The sequence below is a fragment of the Mercurialis annua genome, linkage group LG1-X, assembly GCF_937616625.2.
Source record: "Mercurialis annua linkage group LG1-X, ddMerAnnu1.2, whole genome shotgun sequence".
Classification (NCBI taxonomy): domain Eukaryota; kingdom Viridiplantae; phylum Streptophyta; class Magnoliopsida; order Malpighiales; family Euphorbiaceae; genus Mercurialis; species Mercurialis annua.
The window spans coordinates 49580940-49603605 of NC_065570.1; the positions used below are offsets into that span (position 1 = coordinate 49580940).

At 31.8% G+C, this 22666-nt stretch overlaps 4 protein-coding genes and 1 non-coding gene across 5 annotated transcripts; 1 reads left to right on the forward strand and 4 right to left on the reverse strand.

Annotated features, from left to right (window-relative positions):
• Positions 1 to 92: 92 nt before the first annotated feature.
• On the reverse strand, positions 93 to 1962 carry LOC126678773 (protein SODIUM POTASSIUM ROOT DEFECTIVE 2-like). The gene is made up of 3 exons (XM_050373678.2): positions 1347 to 1962; positions 1162 to 1240; positions 93 to 496 (listed from the first exon to the last, which is right to left on the reverse strand). Exons 1-3 carry the CDS (start codon positions 1887 to 1889, stop codon positions 333 to 335), a joined length of 786 nt encoding a protein of 261 aa, XP_050229635.1. The 5' UTR covers positions 1890 to 1962; the 3' UTR covers positions 93 to 332.
• Positions 1963 to 4219: 2257 nt separating this feature from the next.
• Positions 4220 to 6517, reverse strand: LOC126672436 (uncharacterized). Its single transcript, XM_050366388.1, has 5 exons — positions 5665 to 6517; positions 5513 to 5566; positions 5264 to 5426; positions 4452 to 4537; positions 4220 to 4374 (listed from the first exon to the last, which is right to left on the reverse strand). The coding sequence occupies exons 1-5, from the start codon at positions 6515 to 6517 to the stop codon at positions 4220 to 4222; spliced, it is 1311 nt and encodes a 436-aa protein (XP_050222345.1).
• Positions 6518 to 9119: 2602 nt separating this feature from the next.
• LOC126666112 (60S ribosomal protein L35-2) lies at positions 9120 to 11709 on the forward strand. Its single transcript, XM_050359068.2, has 4 exons — positions 9120 to 9228; positions 9338 to 9473; positions 9561 to 9717; positions 11358 to 11709. Exons 1-4 carry the CDS (start codon positions 9225 to 9227, stop codon positions 11430 to 11432), a joined length of 372 nt encoding a protein of 123 aa, XP_050215025.1. The 5' UTR covers positions 9120 to 9224; the 3' UTR covers positions 11433 to 11709.
• Positions 11710 to 14250: 2541 nt separating this feature from the next.
• LOC126672444 (zinc finger BED domain-containing protein RICESLEEPER 2-like) lies at positions 14251 to 14733 on the reverse strand. The gene is made up of 2 exons (XM_050366394.1): positions 14352 to 14733; positions 14251 to 14264 (listed from the first exon to the last, which is right to left on the reverse strand). Exons 1-2 carry the CDS (start codon positions 14731 to 14733, stop codon positions 14251 to 14253), a joined length of 396 nt encoding a protein of 131 aa, XP_050222351.1.
• Positions 14734 to 19594: 4861 nt separating this feature from the next.
• On the reverse strand, positions 19595 to 19668 carry TRNAR-UCG (transfer RNA arginine (anticodon UCG)). Its single transcript has one exon. It is a non-coding gene; the product is annotated as a tRNA-Arg (tRNA).
• Between the last annotated feature and the right edge of the window lie 2998 nt (positions 19669 to 22666).

A 22666-nucleotide genomic window follows, 5' to 3' on the forward strand; every position in this document is an offset into this window, starting at 1 on the left:
TGTTTTTTTGAATTTTTTTATATATATTTCTACTTTAGTGCCATATAGGAAGGCATATTATTTGCACATACCGCTAATACTAAAACTGTAAATTTAAAAAAGTTCAAACACCATAATATTCTTTTATTAATATTCTAAATTAGGGTTTAGATTCATTTATATGATTCTGTTCATGACATAATAGGAGTAAAAATTTACATTTTTCTAACTAACAAAACTAGGGTTCTTGATAAATTAAACATCTAATTAAACAACTAAAATTCAAACACATAAAAATTATGAAAAATGGAAAACTATAACTATTTATCTTATTAATTATCGATAAGTGTTGATCAAGTGGACCATGGGAGAGAAGGGGATGGAGTTGATGATGTCGGAGATGGCCAGAGCAGTGCTTTCTTCACCTTTGACACGCTGGCAACGACACTCGATGGACTCACATTCCCGACCACCGTTACCTTCTTGGTCGCCATATCTATACTGAATGATGTCACTCCTGCCCAAATTTTCAATACAAGAAAAACAAGTACATTTCTTAATTATGATGTTCACTCGGTTTAAAATCCAATCCATCGCATCAAATTACTTTTATAGAAAGTTTTAAATTTTTAAATTGAATCAAATTAACCAGATCAATAAGTTTGTATCAAATTAATCTACACCGTTCATTTTACACCGTTCATTTTAAAATGAACGGTATAAATCGTGAATATGAGCCCCTCAAGTTCATTGAACTTGAGTGATTCTCAATTCTATATTGAAAATGCACAAAATTCTTTTACTCTCAGTATAAGTTAAATTAATTATTATTTTTAAAATCGAACAAACTAATTTTATAATTGTACATTTCAAATTAAATTGAACCGAATCGGCAAGGTAATCTATTTTTTAGTCAATTCATTTTCCTTATTCATAGTATAAAATCGAGTCAATTTTTTTATCATTTCAAATCGAACCTAGTTTGTCTGTTTAATTGGTTATTCGGCTTAATTTTTGCACAGCTGTAATCATAAACTTATAACTAGAATTATCAATATGATGTAATTCAATTGATATTAAAATCATTCAGACGCCGGAAAATCATTCCGATACTGGAATATTGGATTGAAACTAGAGATTTTACCAAAAATAAAAATTGAAAAATACTACAAATTAACTCACCTTCCATTTTGGATATATGCTTTCGAACTTTTCCTTCACACCCCTTGCAATGAATTGACACCCACAAAACCACAACTTGCTGCATAATTAATTAAACATATATAATTAACACCAAGATTAACTAATTAAAAACATAATAGTTTATGCTTTAATAATGTTCATTAAACTTAAATATCATCAAGAACCTGGTCATGTGAGCGAGTTGAGGAAGACGATTTCAAAGCAGGAGTAACATTTTCTGAAATGCTAGCACTTGATCTTCTTTCTTTAGCCTTGGAATATAAATTCTGATGAGGATCAAGAATCAGAGCATCCGACGGTGAAATCCAATCAATATAAGCCACGTTATCACTCAAAAGATACCTAGAAGACTCGGTTGCTTTAGTTTTCTCAAAATCTCTTACATCTGCCGAACTTTTTCTACGTAAATTGTTATTATTATTATCATCACTTCGCTTGTAATTAGCTGCGGAATACTTATAATCAGCCGAGCTTTTCGATCTCTGAAAATTGCTTCGTTTCGCAGGAGAATTAGGTTTTGGATTAATGGGTAACTGAGATAATGAAGAACAAGAAGAAAAATTAGGTTTTGAAGTATCGTAAAGATGATGATGAAGGTGATGGTGATCGATAGGTCGAGTTCCGTGGCGAACCATGGAACGATGATCTACGCTAGAACATATAGAAGTTGATGAAGGAGAAGAACAGAAAAAATCTAATTTCTTCATTGTTCTAGATTTTTTCTTGAATTTCAGTGAAATTATATTTTTATGAGACTATATATAACGAAAATAATGCACAAACTCCTTTTGAAGAATGAAAGGAAGAAGAAGAAAAACTGGACCCACATGGAAAGTAATTATAGTGTAGAATATGAGACTAGGGTGCACTATTCGGATATAATAAATTAATGGATTGAATCAAATCAAAATTTTAATTTGGTTCGATTTTCGGTTAATTTAGTTTTTTTATGGTTAACAATTTTAAAAAAATCGGTTAATACCGTTCATTTTTGTAACCTTTTTTTTAGAAATTTAAGATATTTTTATAATTTTACTGAATTTAGATGTCAATTTTCCAATAAATTTACATGTAACTAATTAACACTAAAATCAATTTTCTAAATAATTTATATTGATGAAATTGGGTTATTCGATTAGTCAAATTAACCTATTGAAGGAAATAATTATTTTAATTTGATTATAATTCAGTTATATATAAATCGGTTATAATTACAAGTATAAAAAATGGAAAGTTCCAGGTATAGTAATTCGATTTGGTTTAGTTTAATAACCAAACCGACTGATACACACACCCTATATGAGATTATAAGTTTAGTTTTGGACCCTTCAAAGTTGTGATTAACTTTTCATAAATAAGTAAAGTTTTAAATTAATTAATTAATTAAGATGGTGGGGTTATTAATACTTTGTATGATATGATTACTACCACTAGTTATAGCATGGGGGTTGTGTAGGCGAAGTCATAAATCTGTCCGCTCTTATTATTAACATATCATTGAGTTTTCTATATATGTGAGAGGACTACTTGGGTTTAATTATCAATTTAGGTTTGGCTAGCTATATGGGTTTATAGCTCAACCAACAAAATTAGCTATCATATATTAATTTCCACTCGCTTTAATTCCATTTCAAAATCACATGGGATTATTTTAAACAAATTTATGATATTAATAAATAATTTATTAATTTGATAAATTTGTTTAAAATAATCCCATGTGATTTTGAAATGGAATTAAAGCGAGTGGAAATTAATATATGATAGCTAATTTTGTTGGTTGAGCTATAAACCCATATAGCTAGCCAAACCTAAATTGATATTAAGAAAAAAATTGGGACTTTCCCTTTAGAATATTGTTAATTTTTTATAAATAATTTATATATTAAAGACCACAACAAATGTCATAAAATCTAAACTATTAATTTTTACATAAAAAGTTGCATATTTAAAGAGGCATACTAAAAACTACGATTTAAAGTTAAGGTAAAATCAAAAGTCTTGCAACAAAATCATAAAGAATTTCTAAAGTTATCTATAGTCGAATAAGCAAAATTCCTATCACATTTTTTATATAACCACACTGCCCTGAAAAAACAACCAAAAACCACAACATTTTTATCTAAAGCCTTCTACTGAATTGTAATTTTCCAAATCGCAAGCATCCAAATAACATGTCAAAGTTTCCAATATGGACCTCTTAGATTTATATTATGCCATTGCAACATAAAATCTGTAAAGATTGAGGGAAAATTCAAACCACATCGAGTTTCTGAAGAATGTCACACCAAATGTTTCTAGTAAAACTATAAGGTCTAATGTCTTAAAAAAAACCCGACCTTTTAGCCCCTTTTCAATCATACCCTGACGTTGAAAATTTGTCAATTTTACCCTATTTTGCATTTTTGTGTTTCAATTGTACCCTGAAAAATTAAATTAACGTCTTTTGCGTTTGGAAATTTGTTTAAAACATTCTCCATGTCTCGCATATATTGATTGTATATTTTTAAAATTTATTTAAATTTAATTAAATTAATTAAGAATTTAAATTAGTGTTAATTTGATTATGGTTTTTAGTTAGTTTTTAAAAATAAAGGACTTATTTGTACTTTTTTGAATAAAAAAGAATTTAATTTCATGTTTAGACTTAATTAATTGAATGATTTCATCATTTAAGTAAAAAAATTAACAAAAATTAAAATATTGGGGTACAATTGAAAACGGAAAATTCAAAAGTGGGTAAAATTGACAAATTTTCAACGTCGGGGTGGAATTGAAAAAAAATTTAAAGGTGAGGGGTTTTTGAGTGATTAGGCCGAACTATAATGAATAAAAATGTGCGTTTGTGTTTCCACTACATCACAAATAGAGCAAACAGAGTTCTCCAAAGAAACTATAGAACGAATGTCAAAAAATACAGTGAAGGAACTCTGTCATGAGTAGCAAGCCAACGAAAAAACTTAACTCGTGGAGACGCTATAGATTTCTAGACATGCTTGAACGGATTAAACAAGACAGACAAAATAGCCCCGCTATGTTCTTATTGAACATGAACTTGAAAATCATCATGAACGACATCAGCCATTCCCTCCATAAAACCCACATCGTACTGATTCACATAAGTTCTTGTCGGCGTTATTTGAACATCAGCAGCTCCCCTTCTCCGTGCTTCACTAACAGCTCTCTTAACAGTTCCTAGACGGTATGTATCAACAACTCATAAACGAGCAGAAGCAACAACCCTTAATTGAACTGTAACAGAAGCCTAAGACCAGACATTAACATAAATTGAAAATCGATCAGCAGTGCTCCCAAAAACGGATGACGAACAGCAGGTGCATCACTTCTATCTCCAACACTACCATGAAGTTTACAAAAAGAAGTTGAACTAAACACACCCGAAGTAGACTTCCATAAAACTTCGTCTTTACGATCCATAGTATAAATAATCGAACCAAAAATCACTTGCAAATCAACAAGTAGGAGGAGTTCGTTTCCCCTTAAAGGACGTCTCCATCACCAACTATCATATCAGACGTCGTTAATAGTTGTTTTTTTTTTGTTGGAAAGATTATAAAGCCGAGGAAAAAAGCAATGTTGCCAGACCATTACCCATCCAATTATCGTTCCAAAATGATGTATCATTCCCCTCACCCACAATATACTTCAAATTGTTGACAAAATTGTTCTTATTCACAGCATCATTGCAACACAAATTTCTAAACATTTCCATATAAAAGATAATTACTTTGCATCGCCATGCAAAAGAAAATTCCAATCCATAACTGAAGAAGAATTAGAGAAAACTTTGGACCAAGTAGACTGCTGTCCTTAATTTCCAAATCCATTTGAACAACAAACCCTTGTTTAAAATATGAAGGTTAACCATCCTCATGCCCTCTTTATTAAAATCTTGACAAATAACACTCCAAGAAACCTTACACAAAACTTGACAGTTCACATCATCCTTCCACAAAAATCTCATCATATATGATTCAAATTTATTATGCGTTAAGCCATGCATACTTAAAAGATATATAAAATAAACCAGAATGCTAACATAACCAATTTAATAAAAACTAACCTTCCTGCAGGAGAAAGTAGATTGTCTTTCCACTGTGCTAGATGCAACTTAAAGCGCTCCACAACAAAATTCCAAGTACCTAAAGACAACCTTCTATTGGATAATGGAAGACCCAAATATCTTATTGGAAAGGACTCCATCTTACACCCAACCAAATTAGTCGCTGACAATAAATAGTAATTCCCATAATGGAGCTTTTATGGAAATTAATAGTTAATCCAAAGATCAACTCAAAGCAGTGTAGAATACAGATCAAATTTCTAAGTTGCTCGATATCATAAGGGAGATATAAAATAGTATCATCTGCAAATTACAACAATGAGATAAGATCATGTCTAGGAGCAAAAAGAAACCCTTGGTAAAACCCGAAACATCTTATTTGTCTAAGATGCGCTTCAAACCCTCCACAGTAATAACAAATAAATAAGCTGAAATCGGATCCCCCTGTCGAACACCCCTCTTTAAAGAAATCGGGTCAATTGGGCTACCATTAATAAGAATTTTCGTAGTAGCCGATGAACGACAACACGAAATCCAATCAATCCATTTCTCAAGAAAATACATACAACGTATAACTGAGAACAAATACTCCCAATCAATACTGTCAAAAGTTTTATAAAAATCCAACTTCAGAACAAGCAACTTATTCTTTTTCCTTGTAGTAATATGAATAAGCTCATTACTATCATAGAACATTCCAGAATACTTCTTTATTAAGAAAGACATGTTGATATCTGAGATCACATCCAAAAGAATAGGTGCTAGCCTCTTGCTAAGAGTTTTAAAAAGCATCTTATAGAATCCATTAACCAGACTAATAGGATGATAATCTTGGATGTTGGAAGACCTCTCCATCTTAGGAACCAGAACCATAAAGGAAGAATTAATTCCTTTTGGTAGAGTACTAAATCCATGAAATTTCCAGAAAAAATCAATAATTATATCCTTCATCACCAACCAAGCTCTTTGGTAGAAGTAAAAGTTGAATCCATCTGGCCCTGGAGCCTTATTCACACTGCAAGAAGTAAGAGCTTTGAAGATCTCAGCCTCATCAAACAACTTAATCAAGGAAACAACCTCGGCATTCTGAGCAAAATAAAGACCCGTGATATCAAAACAAACTCCATTATTCCGACTATAGAGAGAGTTATAGAAATTCCTTATATGAAATCTGACATCTCTAGGTTCCGTATAAGTTACCCCATCCACCAGAATAGACGAAGTATGGTTATTCCTATAATACGAGGATGCCATACTATGGAAAAACTTTGTATATCTATCACCCTCAATGTTCCAATTTAACCCTAGATTTCTACACCCACAAGGAATCCACACATTTTTCAACTTTCCATAAATCACTACGAAGCCGATCATAAATAACCCTTTCCTCTTCTGTTTGGGTACCCAATTATGCAGCTAATCCATAGATAAGATTTGCTCATAATTATATCACTAATTTTTCTATTCAGACTACCAAAAACTTCCAAATTTCAGGCCTTAATTTTCTGCCTAAACTCCTTCAATCTCCGAATAAGATTAGGAGATATTAGCATAGATAGAACGCCAATTCTCCTCTAGAAAAATACCAAACTCTGCTTGATCCCACCAAGAATCTATAGAGCGTAAAGGCTTAGGACTCCAGTCGAAAACATTACCCGAACAGAAACAAATAAGAATGTGATCAGAATGGCCACCACACAAAGCCATTAAAATCATATTCGGCCAAATAGATCACGCAGAAGCTGAAATCAAACATCTGTCAATACGAGATTTTGAAACCAAATTTTGCCAAGTGAAAAGCCTGCCATGATTTTGGTTATTCTCCATTTTTTTTATCTCAAAAATACTATTTTGATTAACAAGCGGTATATTAACAGGTTACTAATGATACACTAAAAAATAATTTATGTTTTAAATGCAGTTTACTAAAAAATTATTAATGATAATACTAAAAATTAATAACTGTAAGTTTATCAACGATTTACTCACGGTTCACTAACGGTATTACAATTTTTTTTAAAGTACAGTTTGTTTAAAATATACAATTCAAGTTTGCCAATAGTTTACTAACGATTTATTAATGATAAATTTAAAATAAACCTTATTACAAGTTTACCAATAGTTAACCCAACGTTTACTAATAGTGTACTAAAAATAATAATTGGTGTACTATTAATAAACCTCTGATTAACCAACAAACCATTACAAATACACAAGTGAAAAAAAACTTAAATTAGAAAATCAAGAACATCATTGTAGGACAACTAACAATTTACCTAAGGTTAACCATTGGTTAACCAATACCCGAAACATTTATTTGATTTTACAGATGAAAACGATTTGACTGAATCGAACGACAACGGGCTTGTGGCGATGGTGTGCGATGCCAGCGGGCATACGACGACAGAAGCTTGCAAAAACGGCATCGACATCGTTATAATTATATATATTTCCATTAATACCCTCGTCATCTTCAACAATCCTACCCAACTCCTCCTTCCCAAAGCATACAGTCGATTTCCTCCCCAACAACAACCTCCCATAACAGCCCCGTCCCACCAACCTCCGACAACAACAATCGCCGATTTTGTGGAAAGGAGGAAAAGAGAAAGCCGACATCGGGACTGGTGCGTCAAACGGCTGCTGAGAACAACAAATCGCCGGTCATGAGGAAAGAAGGATAGAAAGAAGCCAGTGTCAGGACTGGAAACGTGAAAAAAGATTAAAATTGAATATGAATTTAAAATCTAGAGTTTGTTGATTTGTGAGTTAGGGAAATAAGCTTATATATGTTAGATTTGGTAAAATTGAAGGGAGGAGATGATTGTTTTGAAATGATTTTAGAAGAAAAGAAGACTAAATAAATGAGGCCACATTTTTATATAAAATGAAAAGTTTTTTTTTTTAAAAAAATACCTTGTATTTATGTAAAACGAAACGTACCTCCGTAATGTTGAGATTAAGTAAGCCATTTGTAGTATTTTGTGTAATTAAGTCATATAAGTCCAACTTTCAAGGGATGATGACAAAAATACCTAAAATTTTAATAATATTTATAAAAGTACCTGTAAACTTTTTTTATTTACAAAAATACGACTGATTTAAAATTAATTACAAAAGTACCAAAAAATAAAAATTAATTACAAAAGTACGATTTGTATAATTTCGGTATAATTTTGGAATATTAAAACTATAAATCAGATAATTTAAAAATAATTATTGGTATTATTTTAGTATATTTTTGGTATATCGATTATAAATTTTTATATATATATTTTCTAGTTGATAACATGTATATTTATTTTATATGTACTTTTCACTATAGTTGATAATGAACTAGAGAATTTGTATACTGTTGGCATAATTTTAGTATATTGTTAGGTTAATATTTAGTATGCGATGTGGTGTAATGTTGATGTAATAATAAAATTTCAGTATATTTTGATGTGTACACTTTTGGTATACTGTTTGTATAATTTTGATATATTATTAATTTAATTTTTAGTATACGATTTGATGTAATTTTGATAAATTTTTATTTAATATTAATAAAATTTCAGTATGTATAATGTCAGTATAATTTTGGTATAATGTTAGTTTATTAGTATACTAACATTATTCCCACAGTATACACCGTATGTTTGATATTATTTTTTACTTTTATAAATATTATTAAAATTTTTGTAAATGAAAAAAGTCAACATGTAGTTTTGTAATTTTTTTTATTTTTTTTAATAAATGGTGTAATTTCCTCAACTTTCAAAAGCCTCAACAATAAGAAGCCCAAAACAACAGAAAGCAATTAAAGCCCAAAGAACCGTCATCCTCGCACGTGTAAACTAAAATTAGGGTTTTGCAGAAAACGCAACATAAAACCTATCAAGAACACTTCTCTTCATCTCTCTGTTTTAGTCCCATCTTTCTCCAGAGCGCCAAAAAAAGAAGAAGAAGACACAGAGCCATGGGTAAGTTCTTAAATTATTCATTAACTTTTTTCTCTGCGTTGTCCATTTTAATTGGTTAATTGTAATCTCAGTACTAACTTTTTTTTTTATAAACTATGATTAAAAACAGCAAGAATCAAGGTTCATGAACTTAGAAACAAATCCAAGGCAGATCTATTAGGTCAGTTGAATGACCTAAAAGCTGAGCTGGCACTTCTCAGAGTTGCTAAAGTCACTGGTGGTGCACCCAACAAGCTTTCCAAGATGTAACTACCCATTTTTGGTTACATTTTTATGTGAAGTCGAATTAGAACAATTTATTAATGGTGTGTTTGTGTTTTTGATGGGTACAGTAAGGTGGTGAGGCTATCGATAGCGCAGGTTTTGACTGTGATTTCGCAGAAGCAGAAGGCGGCTTTGAGGGAAGTTTATAAGAATAAGAAGTTGTTGCCTCTTGATTTGCGTCCCAAGAAAACCCGAGCTATTCGTAGACGCCTCACTAAGCATCAGGTACTTTTTATGTTTTTTGTAAAACTATTCAATTTTATGGAGTTCTTTGATTATCTTGTCAGTTTTATTTGTTAGTTTGGGATTGGTATGGTTATTTCTTGTGTTTGTTGTGTGATGGATGCATTTTGTTTTGATGGGTCTTAATTTTATGTGAAAATTAGAAGTTATAAGATGAAGCAGCCAGTAGTTAGACTAGAAAATTAAGGGATGATATGTGAGTGAGGTGGAGACCAGTTGCCGAGTGAAGAAGTAGCGGGGTGAGGCGATTAATGAAAAAAAATGATTCCGTTAGGGGTGGGGGACAATCGAAGACAATTGATGGGAAGCCCCCTTAGATTCAACTTTTAGCTATGTACATAGTTATCTGCAAAGTTATTAAAGGCAAAAGGTGCCCCAAGGTCCCATGGTGTCCTAGTGCCCAAGACGCAAGGTGAGGCGCCCGCCTTTCGGATGTAAAATGCCTTAAAAATTAACACAATGAAATGTATAATAAGTACCCTGATCATAAAAAGACGTTATCTTGATCTTACGTTTTTGCTTACTGCTGATGTTTTTTTTTAACTATTGTTTCGTTATTTTGAATGATGGATTTGAAAATAGAGTTATTAGGGTGTGGGTTGCTATACCTTAAAAATTGAATAAGTGAAAAAATTAGGGTCTTAATTAAATTTTTGATAAGTTAAACAATAGTCATATTTTCTAACTTTTGCTTCGTTGTTTTGAACGTTAGGTTAAAAAATAGAGTTATTATGGTGTGGGTAAATATAACCACAAGAATTGAATAAATGTAAAATTAGGATTTTATCTTAGTTTTTAAAAAAGTAAAATATTTTCCTAAAGGTTCCCTTGGCCCATAAAATGAATACAGCAGACATAAGATGATGTGTAAGGACTTTTATTCTGAAATTGGTTAATGTCTCGGACTATCTTTATAAACCTAGAATTGCTTAGTCGAACAATGATAAGGACTCTTGATCATAAAAGAGATAATAATAAGAGCATTGTCAGGTCTTTCTAACTGTTGTGGCATTGATTATTGATAACTTGTTATTTTTTTCACCATATTGCTAATGGTTTTGTGCTAGAATTGCTAGGAAGTTAGCTATCTTTTGATTATTTGCTAGGGAAATTTTCAGTCATCTGACGATGATGGTGAAACTGTTTTGTGCTATAAGCTTTCAATATGACCTCAAGGGTAGGCGAAGTTATTTGCTGTTGGTTGCTGACTATCTGATTGATTGTTGTTGAGCATTTAGGTTATTGTCATATATCTATCTCACTTTATTGATTTTGGATGTGATCAATGATGTTATGGCAGTTACAAGTTTTTATGCTTATTTTGGGTTTTGTTTCATTTTCTTGTTTTCCCTTTTAATTACGGATGCACAAGAATTTAAACACCCCCCCCCCCCCCCAATATAAAGTTATTGTTCGCCCTTTATCATCTTGAATTCGTTAACCTCTGGTTTTTCAATCTTAAAGCTGTCTTTGCTAAGAACAAATACTAGAGTAGAACCATTGTTTCTATTTCAAGAATTTGGCAATTCAATTGATAGTTTGTTTAGGCTTATCTTATTTGATTTGTGTCTGATCTCATGTTTCATTTTTGCAATGGTTGGTTTGATTTTGGTGCTGTATAGGCATCTTTGAAGACCGAGCGTGAGAAGAAGAAAGAGATGTACTATCCATTGAGGAAGTATGCCATTAAGGTGTAAGGTCTTCATGATTTCGGAAGATGGGTTTTGTACTCCCTTCGTAAAATGCCATGGCGTCGATACTTTTTGTCACCATCAATTTTTTGTTTAGTATCTCAATTCACCAAGTTATCTTACAATGATTGTGAACTGAAGAATGAAGTTATTAGTGGCAACAGTTGCATATTACTGTTTCATTTTTGGTTGAGACAACTTTTAGTTTTAGTATCTTTTCAGTATCAGCAATTATGTATGTTAAAAGTTTATGAATTATAATATCGCAGACATGTTTGGTTCAGCTGTTGTTGTGAGATGTTTGAGCTGTTAAGATGACAATCTAACATTTCATAATAGCTCCATTTTGGAACTCTGTTTGATCAGCTTCCAACCAGTGTTTTAAAATTGAACCGGTGGCTGAGCTGCTGAGGCACTGACGGATGCCTGCCTGGCCCTACCTCACTTAAAAATGAAATTACCTAGATGCCTATATTCTTGGGTTACCTTAAAACTTTGCAACACATATAGCAATAATCTCATAAAGAAAATTTGGCGTGAAAAAACAAAGCCTAATTTACAGTTTGTGGTAGCCTAAATACAATTAAGATTAGGAGTGTGTAGCAAATTCTAATTATTATATAAATTAATTTAAAAAAATTCTTAGTTTTGCATAATTTCTATTTAAATAAAATTCCGACTCTAAAATTTCCAGCATTTTCCTATTTAATAAAATACTCTCAGTTCCCTAATACTTTAGAAAGGCGGTGAACTTAATTTCTATAAATACGCATGATGTGTATTCACAACTTAACAATTCGACTAATGCTCTCATTAATTATTTTTTTAAAATCCTATTCTGTTAGTCTGAAAAATTTAACGCCGCTCACCGGACTTTATTGCTCACCGAATTTTTATTTATAGATAAGCTTTTGAATTTTGATTTAGAATTAATTTAAGTTGATTTATTTAATGATTAAGTGTATGTAACAAACTATTATTAAAAAATCGGTCGATATTTTAAAAAGAAAATTAAACTTAATTTTAAAATAAACGAAAAGTTTAATATAGTCAATTAGTAAACTCAATTTTGTAATGCGTTTTTAACTTTTCTATTTTATTTTACATTAAAAAATTTAATAATTATACATTTAGATTAGATTTTTTATGGTATGATATTTTAATGTTTTACAAGTTGAATTTGTGCCTTCCCTCAATTTTGCGGCTGGCTTCGTCACCTGAGGCTAGGGCAGAGCATCGGTCGGTTCGGTTCGGTTCGGTTTTGAAAATGTAGAAACCGTCGGTTTCAAATTTATTAATATTGGGGACCGAACCGTGCTAATATTTATCAAAAACCGAAATTAATTTTCACCGAAAATTAATTTCGGTTCGGTTCGGTTTCGGTTTAATTAATCGGTTTGGGCTTGTACCGAAGCCCATTTGCAAAAGCCCAAATTTTAACAAAAGCCCAAATTTTAATAAAAGTCCAATTTCAAATCAACTTAACAAAAATTTTAACAAAAAATCAGTTTTAAAAGACATTTAAACTGATTAAATTACAAGACCTTACAATTTATATACAATTATACAAATACAAAAAAGATAATCTATTCTATTACAATTTACATATCAAATGATTGATAAACAAAATTAAAAGCCCTATTCTATTACAAATTGGCAAATTACACATACTAAATCACATACAATATATAAAATACTATATGGAATTATGGATACACTTTGTATCCTGAAATTGAACCCTGTTTTAATACAATTATACAAGCTAAACATTCAAACTTATATGCAAAAATAATAGGTCTAACTATTACAAAAGATTTGTGTCCTGAATTAATAAAAGTTAGAAGTTAACTTATATGCAAAAAAATGTAAACTGATATAAAAATCATCAGTTTCATACTTGTAAAATGTAGCATCCAAAAATTAGATTGATCAACTGAAGGCATCAGGAATAGGCAATCAGCAGCAGCAACTGAAATTTAAAAAAAATTGTTCTTTTCAAGTTTATTTAATTAACAAAATAACAGAAGTGTAATCAATGCAAAGAAACTAAAAATATTTAATAAAAAGGGGCTCAGAAATAAGATTTTCAAATCAAAATAAGGCGATCCAATATGCACGGTTGCAATTAGCCTCATCATGCAAATCAAAAGGCCTTATGTGATTGATTAGGTGGAAGCATCATCATTGCCCAAAAACAAGTTCAAACTAATGCAAATGTAAAAGTTCAAACAAGTTCATTAGTTCAAAGTTCAAACTAACAGAAGCAGTAGTTTCAAGTTCAAACATGTTCTAAATTCAAACAAAATCACAAGTTCAAACTCAAACAAAATCACAAGTTCAAACTCAAAACTAAAGCCAGTAGTTCAAACCTCAAACAAAATGACAAGTTCAAACTCAAAACTATATTTATTAGTTCAAACTTCAACAAAACAGATTCATAAGTTCAAATTTAAAGAGTTGAAGTTTTTAATGATTTATTAAAAACAGAAAGTATGAAAAAGTGTAGAAAGTGTAGAAAGCTTGAAAAGTGTAGAAAGCTTGAAAAGTGTAGAAGAAAGTGTAGAAAACAGTTAATAAACAAAGAAAAGTATAAGGCTTCCACCTTGTTCAGATTGCATTAAGTCCTCAGCCTCAGAATGGGATCAAGAATGTGCTTCAGAAGGGTCAGGGATCAAAAATGTACTTCAAAAGGGTCAGGGACCATAAATATACTTCAGAAGGGGCAAAAATTATTAACTCAGTGTAGCGACCAAAAATTCAGGCACAAATCAGAGCAACACTGCAACAGTTTGCTTCCACCAAAAAACCAAATTGAATAGGCACCTCATTTTGGCAAATCTGGATCAAAAAAACATTTGAAATTAGCAACCAAACTAAGTTAATAACAAAAAAATCAAAATAAATAGAAGAGTAAGAATTCATAACCTTGTTCAAAAGGCTCAAGCTCATCAAGACATTCTTCAATGACAAGAGGAATATTTTCAGCTCTGAGCCAGTCCTGAGTGCATACTAAGGCTTCCACAATTCTTGGAGTTAATGAACTCCTAAAACAGTCAAGCACTCTGCCAGAAGTGCTGAATGCAGATTCAGAGGCTACTGTAGAAATTGGGACAGCAAGGATATCTCGAGCCATCCTCGAAAGGATTGGAAATCTTCCAGCATTAAGCTTCCACTCACTCTCAACAGGGGCCTCATTCAAATAAGTTTCCAGCTCAGATTTCCTTGGCCCAGTTTCAGCATGCCCCTTATTATGCTCAGCAAATTTGGCTTTCATTAAAGAAGTATGCCTCTTAGCAGGTGGGGGCATAGTCAGAATTGGCATTTGATTGCAACAAGTCCCTCTATTGGCTGACTAGAACTAAATTGAAAGCCAGACCCACTAACACCAGACAAGTATGCATTTTGATACTCATCAAACAAGGCATTCAATTCAGATTTAACATTTTCAAATAGAACTTTACCATGATCTTGGCCAAACAAATTGCTAAGGGAAAACAGCAAATCATTGAACTTGGAAGTTGGGTCAAGTACATAAGAGAAGAAAATCAGTTTGTTTATCTTAAGGGGATCACCCCAATACTTATTGAACTTTTCTCTCATTTTTTTACCCATATGTTTTATCTCTACATCCTCACTAGCAATCATTTCATCCAACATAATTGACAAATCACATATCTCCAAAAAATGCATGTTTGAGGTCACATATAATGAGCCAGATATGCGAAGAGTGGTGATGTAAAAGTAAGACAAACAAGTAGCAAATTTTTTTGCAGTTTGCCAATCAAGAATATTAGGAATATTTTCAATCATGTCATTCCTAAAAGATTCATTCACCTCCTCATAAGAATCAAACACAGACTTAAACAAACAAGCAGTGTCTAGCATCAAATATGTGGAATTCCATCTAGTGGCAACATCAAGACATAGAGACTTTTTAGTACCAAGTTTAGCCTCATGGGCAAGATCATTGAATTGTTTAAGCCTAGAGGGACTGTTTCTAATATATCTAATGCAATCCCTAATCTTTTTAACAGATGCATTCATTTCTTTTAAGCCATCAGAAACCACCAGATTAATTACATGTGCAATACATCTCATATGCAAATACTGACATTTAGATACATCAGTGCCCCATGAAATCATTTTCTTCTTAAAAGCAGCAATTGCAGTATTATTATTTCCAGCATTATCCATTGTCACAGTGAAAATGTTTTTCAAACCCCAAGCAAGCAAACAATTTTCCAAAGTCTTACTAATATAATCACCTTTATGACCACAAACAGGGACAAGGGACAGAATTCTCTTATGCAGCTTCCACTCATTGTCAATCCAATGACATGTGACACACATGTAATTGACTCTTTGAATGCTAGTCCAAGTGTCAGTGGTTATAGAGACTCTTTGACTTTGGTTTTTTAAAATTGTTTTCAACTTCAACTTCTCATCTAAATACATTTGGTAACAATCTCTATTAACAGTCCATCTAGATGGGATGTTAAACCTAGGGCATGCAACATTCATCAATCTTTTAAACCCCATTCCCTCTACAAATCTAAAAGGGAGTTCATCAACTATTATCATGTAAGCAACAGCGTTTCTAACAGCTTCCTGTGAAAATTTCCAGGTTCCTAACTGCCCCTGACCCTCATTCCCCTCTTCACATTTCACAACAGGTTGCAAAGTAAGTAGGGCTTGTCTAGTGTCTTTACTGTGTGGGTTTTTTAAACATGCAATGTTATGTGCTCTAAGTGTTGAAGTTCCATTCAATTTAGTGTCAGAATGATAGACTCTAGCACAATACAAACACTTAGCCATAAGCAATTTCCCAAAATTTTCATCAACAATACGTTCAAAGTGATCCCAAACCTTAGATCTTACCACTATCTGCTTCCTCTTTTTATCCACTGGCTTATTGCCAGTGGCACTGGCAGTCTCAGTTGCATCCTTCTCCTGCTGCTGATTGGGATGAGGTGAAGTATTATCACCAGGACCAAGAGGTTGCTGCTCCTGCTCCTCTCTAATGAATGGCAATGGATCAAGCAGGCCATACAGGGGATCGTCAGAAGCAGTGGCAGCAACCCCAAGTTGCTCAGAATCAGCCATCTGCAAAAGAAGAAACAAAATTATTAATAACCCCAAAGAACAAACAAAATGTAAAAGAATAAACAAAATAAAAAAACAAAGATCAGAAGTGAGAATTTGATAACTTACCAAGGATTACAGATGCAACCACCAAGCTTCAAATTTGAAAGCAGATAGTGACTAAGGGACCCAGGTATAGTTTATGCTTCCACTGATCACAGACACAAACAGGGCAAAACAATCAGTGAAATCACACTCAAATGAAACAGACAGAAACACAAAGATTAACAAACAAATAATTATCAAAAAATTACCTTTAAATGAATCTATGAACGCAAAGATCAAGTTCAGGGCTTCCACCAAGCCTCCACATCCAAAATGAAACATGAAAACCAAAGGATAGACAGAAAACCATCAAACAGTGAAGCACAAATGTAAAAGAGACTATCAAGTCTCAAGAACTTGAAATAATACAGATCCAATAGAAAAGAGATTACCTTGTTTGAATCGATTAAGATCCAGATTAGGGCTTCCACCAGCAAGCCTCCATTTTTTCAAAATAAACATGAAAATCAGAAGAAAGAAACCATCAAATAAAGAAAATAACATAAGAAACAAATACAGATCTTTAAACCCAGAAACCATCAATTTCATACCTTTTCTTCACTCAGGCTTCCACCTTTTGCATCAAGCCTCAATTTTTTAAATACAGAAACAACATGCAAGAGAAGAATAAGAAACGATCATCATCAGAATCATTAATCAACTTCTAGTAACTCAGAAACGAAAGAGAAACACAGAGAACAATAAACCAAACTCACTATTATAGAAGCAGAGGATCGATTAAACATGAAAACGAAGGCTAGGTTGGATCTCAATCGAATCAAGAAGGCATAAACGAGTAAGGGAAATCATTAATGACTTTTGTATTGTTTAATCTAGAGAAAATCATAACGAAGGAGTAGAGAAATTTAGGGTTTCAATCTCTGGAAAAGGGTTGAATCTAGAGAGAAGGGAGAGAGTTAGGTTTTAGTGAGAGAGAGAGCATCAGATTAATGAGAGAACATTCGAGTGGCTGCTAGGGTTTGAGAGACTGAGGGTAAAATGTTAAGGAGGGTATATAAGGGATATGCGAAACGGTGTCATTTCAGAGGCTCCCTAGGGTTTGCTTCACACGTGTGACACGTGCCTTCAAAACGACGTCGTTTTGAAGGTTCGGTGTTATCGGTTTTTCGATCGGTTCGGTTTCTGAACCACCAAAACCAAATCATAAACCAAACTCCATACTTTTAATAATTTTAATCCAAATCAAACCAAACTAACCGAATAACCAAACACCAAACTGAATTATGGTGCGGTTCGGTTCGGTTTTTCGGTCTGGTTATGTTTTTGCTCAGCCCTACCCGAGGCCACTAGTTTTTGATTCAACTGCCGGTTGAATTAGTTGGGTAAATTTGGACCTAACTTGTATTCACAGCCCAATTGCTGGTGCAACTAACTGATAGGTTCAATAAGGTTCTGTTAGTCCGGTCCGGTTGGATTGAATTCTTGGTTCTTAGGGTCAGTTGGATCCAATAGCTAGCCAGTTCCTGATTCAATTGGCTGAACCAGTCAGTTCGGTCTTGTTTTTGAATACTGTTTCCCACATCCCTAACTTGTATGGTTTTGGTTCAGACTTGTGATGTTAGTAAGATTTAGTTAATGAGCAATTTATGTATTGTGATCCTTTGTCAAGCCTTCATTTAGGTAAATTTTCAGTCTGATTGCTGATGGTTCCATCCCGAGAAATTTTCACCTCCACTATGTATAAATCATTTCTCAGCAATATTTAATCAACCATCAAATGCCTGTAAACTTTTGAATGAATAAGGAGAAGCCATCAGAACTCTTTTTGGTACTGAATCAATCATGAACATCATAACCTATTGGCTTTCTTGGTAACAGAAAACCGAAGCTAAAATAAAAGAAAATTTTGGTAAGATTAGATTCATAATATAATATATAATATTGTGAACTGGATCAAATAACGTTTCTATATTTTAAATATGGCGAGTATTATCAAATAGTTTTTATCATATTCGATTCTAAATTTTGGTTTAATTCGGTTGAACATTTATAGCTGTAATCGGTTGAACATTTATAGCTGTGATTGAATTCTTGTAGATGGTGGATGGCTAGCATGCAATTGTAATTTTAAGAGGAAATTACACCATTTACCAAAAAAAATGAAAATAATTACAAAACTACATGTTGACTTTTTTCATTTACACAAATATTAATAATATTTACAAAAGTACAAAAAAATAAAAAATAATATCAAACATACGGTGTATACTGTGGGTATAATGTCAGTATACTAATAAACTAACATTATATCAACATTATAACAAAATTATACCGACATTATACATACTGAGATTTTATTAATATTAAATGGAAATTTACCAAAATTACATCAAATCGTATACTAAAAATTAAATTAATAATATACCAAAATTATACCAACAGTATACCAAAAGTGTACACATCAAAATATACTGAAATTTTATTATTACATCAACATTACACCACATCGCATACTAAATATTACCCTAACAGTATACTAAAATTATACCAACAATATACAAATTCTCTAGTTTATTACCAACTATAGTGAAAAGTACATATAAAAAAAAATATACATGTTAGCAACTAGAAAAAATATATAAAAATTTATAATCGATATACCAAAAATATACTGAAATTATACCAATAATAAACCAAACATTATTTTTAAATTATCTGATTTATAGTTTTAGTATTCCAAAATTATACCATAATTATACCGACATTATACAAATCGTACTTTTGTAATTAATTTTCATTTTTTGGTACTTTTGTAATTAATTTTAAATCAGTCGTATTTTTGTAAATAAAAAAAGTTTACTGGTACTTTTGTAAATATTTTTAAAATTTTAGGTACTTTTGTCATCGCCTCTAATTTTAATTGTTTTGAGCAGCATCTTTGCATATGTTTATGGCCCAAAAGGCCCAAACTACTAAGTAAATTAGCTTTTTGTTAAAAAAATAAAAAGAAAAAAAGGTATCGACCACAGTGGGAGTCGAACCCACGACCTTTTGATCCGAAGTCAAACGCGCTAATCCACTGCGCTATGCGGTCCTGTGATGTTCGTTTAAGGTTTATTAATATTTTTGAATAGAAACAATTTGAAATTTTATAATTTTGAATTAATTAACTAATAATTTGTCAATTTTGAATTACTTTATACCTTTGATCATTAAGAATTACCTGAGATAAGGATATCAGCTGATCCAAAATTAACAAACTATAATTCGTTTTTTCTAAAATTGTGAACTTTGTTTATTTTTTCGTTTTAAATTGGAAGAGCAAAATAAACCTTAATTAAAATGAAAAGTGACAGTTTAAGATTGACCGAAATCTAAACAAACTAGCAAGAAATTGCCCAACTTGATTTGGACAGTTAAAGCTACCTTCCTAGATGTTTACATACACAACTTTTTGCAGCATGACATTGTCTAAATAATAATGTCAAAATCATAGTACAAAATTAAGGAAACATAAAAGTAAAAATAAGTCATTTTCATCGTAGCATGGTATCCATTTGAGTCAACATAAGAGGCTATTATGCATGGTCGTATTAGCAATCATATTAGATTAAGCTTCTACGTAAATTTTCTTAACGCGCTAAAAATTGATTATTTGATATGAATAGCGTAATATCGATAAATCTTGGGTTTGAGACATCATGGGGTATAGGAATTAAATCCTTTAATCCTCAATTAAAAAATATGTTGCAATTATAGTACACAATTACGGAAAAAGAACAAGTAAAAAAGAGTCATTTTTATCGACTTAAATAACAATTTTCTCCCTCAACTTGTAAAAAATGGAAAATCAACACATAAAAAAATGTTGTGGGAAAATCATATAAATTTGCTGATTATGGGCCATTAGCCTCACTATGTCGAATTAGCTTACAAGTAAAAGAGGCAAATTACTATGCAAGTCCATTTTCATCATGGTATCCATTTTGAGTCAAAAAGAGGGTAATAGTGCATGGTCGTATTAGCTATCATATTAGGTTAAGCTCATATATACGTAATTTTTTCTTAACGCGCTAAAAGTTGATTATTTGATATGCATGAATCATTTGTAACGTCAACAAAATCTGCACCAATTGCCTAATTCTTACTTGTTTTCTTCTTTTTCTTGTAGATGAGTTAATGGTTTAGCTTTGCTTCACTATCGTATGTAACTAGTAACTAGTGACTAGTATCATAACTATATATTTCATCCATCCATTTTTATCATCTTTAGTGAGGAATCAAGTATCACATTCTATCTTCGAATGACATTTTCATTATATAGACAATAACCGTTTGCGGATAATTCTTTATCCTTTTTTTTCCGGACTTTTTAGAACGCTTTTCTAAAAAAAAGAAAGTGAATGGTATTTGAACAAAACCTAAATGACTCGTATTATCTTAAACCCAACAACCATCAAATATCTTTTCAATAATCGTCAATATCTAAAAGTTACATGAGTGTTTATCCCATATAACGGTTGTGCCACGTTATTTTTACAATAAGCTAACGAGCATTTGCGATATAAAATCTTTAATTATTACTTATTTTTCTATAATTAATTATTTACATATGACTAACACCTAATTGGTTTGTTGTTTGTGTTGCATAATTATCCGTCATACATTGGATTAGTAATCCAACATTTTTTAATTGACTCATGTAGATGGCTTAATAATTCCATTAACAACTAGATATGTGAACCTTGACACCAAGCATAAATGCCCAACTTAATCAAATCACTAGCAACAATTTCATGAGTTATATCAGTTGTTCGGAAGAGCTCGAGGCGTGAGAATGCCACTGTCGTTAAAAATATTTTGGCAATGTACCGTATTCTTCAGGGTTCAACAAGTTCGTCCAATATATCGAGTATTAAGAGCAGAAGTAGCAGTGTTTCTTATTTGATACGAATGTATCTAACTAATCCAGCAATTAAAAGTTTAAATAAAGATAGAAGATATTTTTGGAAAGAAATCAAATTAAACTTTGAACGTGTAATAGAAAATCTAAGTAGTGGGTGTGATAAAATAAAACGTGTTTTAATTAGTCAAAATCGTGTACCACATATTTAAGCCCCGGTTTCATCGAGAATATGTGCTTTTTATGTTTGCAACAGGACAATGCATGAGATATGCAATGTTTACGTATGTCTATGGTTTCCAAGTGATAAATAAAGATTTATCGAAAACGATTTCAACATTATTGCTATACTATGAAAAGACGTTTTCTGGAATTGTATTTTGTATGATTATATATTTTGTATTGCGAAAAGGTTATAGCGGTTTTAAACTTACTACGGGTTTTGGAGCTATCATTCACATTCCCTGGTGCTGGTCGCGGCCTATGGATTTGGATCGTGACACTTGATATCTACAATGCCAGCATAAGGGAGGGTAATACCAGAATTACACATTAGCAATCCATGAGCTAAAAGTCACATTAGCAATCCATGAACCATCAGCCACATCAGTATCATGAGCAGAGTGTAAACAAAGCTTTTGGTTAAGTGTGCTACTTAGTTACTAACACACTTTATAATTCGTATAATATAGGTCGATAATTTTTGAAATTTAAGAATCTTTGTTATTTAGTTGGTCTTCTGTTAATTTTTATAAGTATAAATCAGTAATAAATTAGTTTGTAACCAATTTCTTGATAAATCAATAAAGATATTCGTTTTCATAAACAACAATATTGATTAGGGGTGTTAAAATGGATCATATGATACAATAACATGATTCGTCTAACACATAAATTTGGTGAATTCAGGTTGATACTTACCGGGTTCGTGTTGAAAACGTGTCAACCTGTTATGATATGCAATATATGGATCGTGTCACAGGTCGACTAACGAACCCGTCTAACCTAACAAATTATATTATTTATAATAATATAGAAATACAATAGTTATAATTCATAAAATAAAAAATAAATAAATATAAGAGATATTAGAAAAACAAATTGCAACGTTTCAAATTTATAGCAATTTAATCCTGTTATTCAAAATGTTACGAAACAAACCCTAGCCTTTCCATTTTTTGTATTTTAT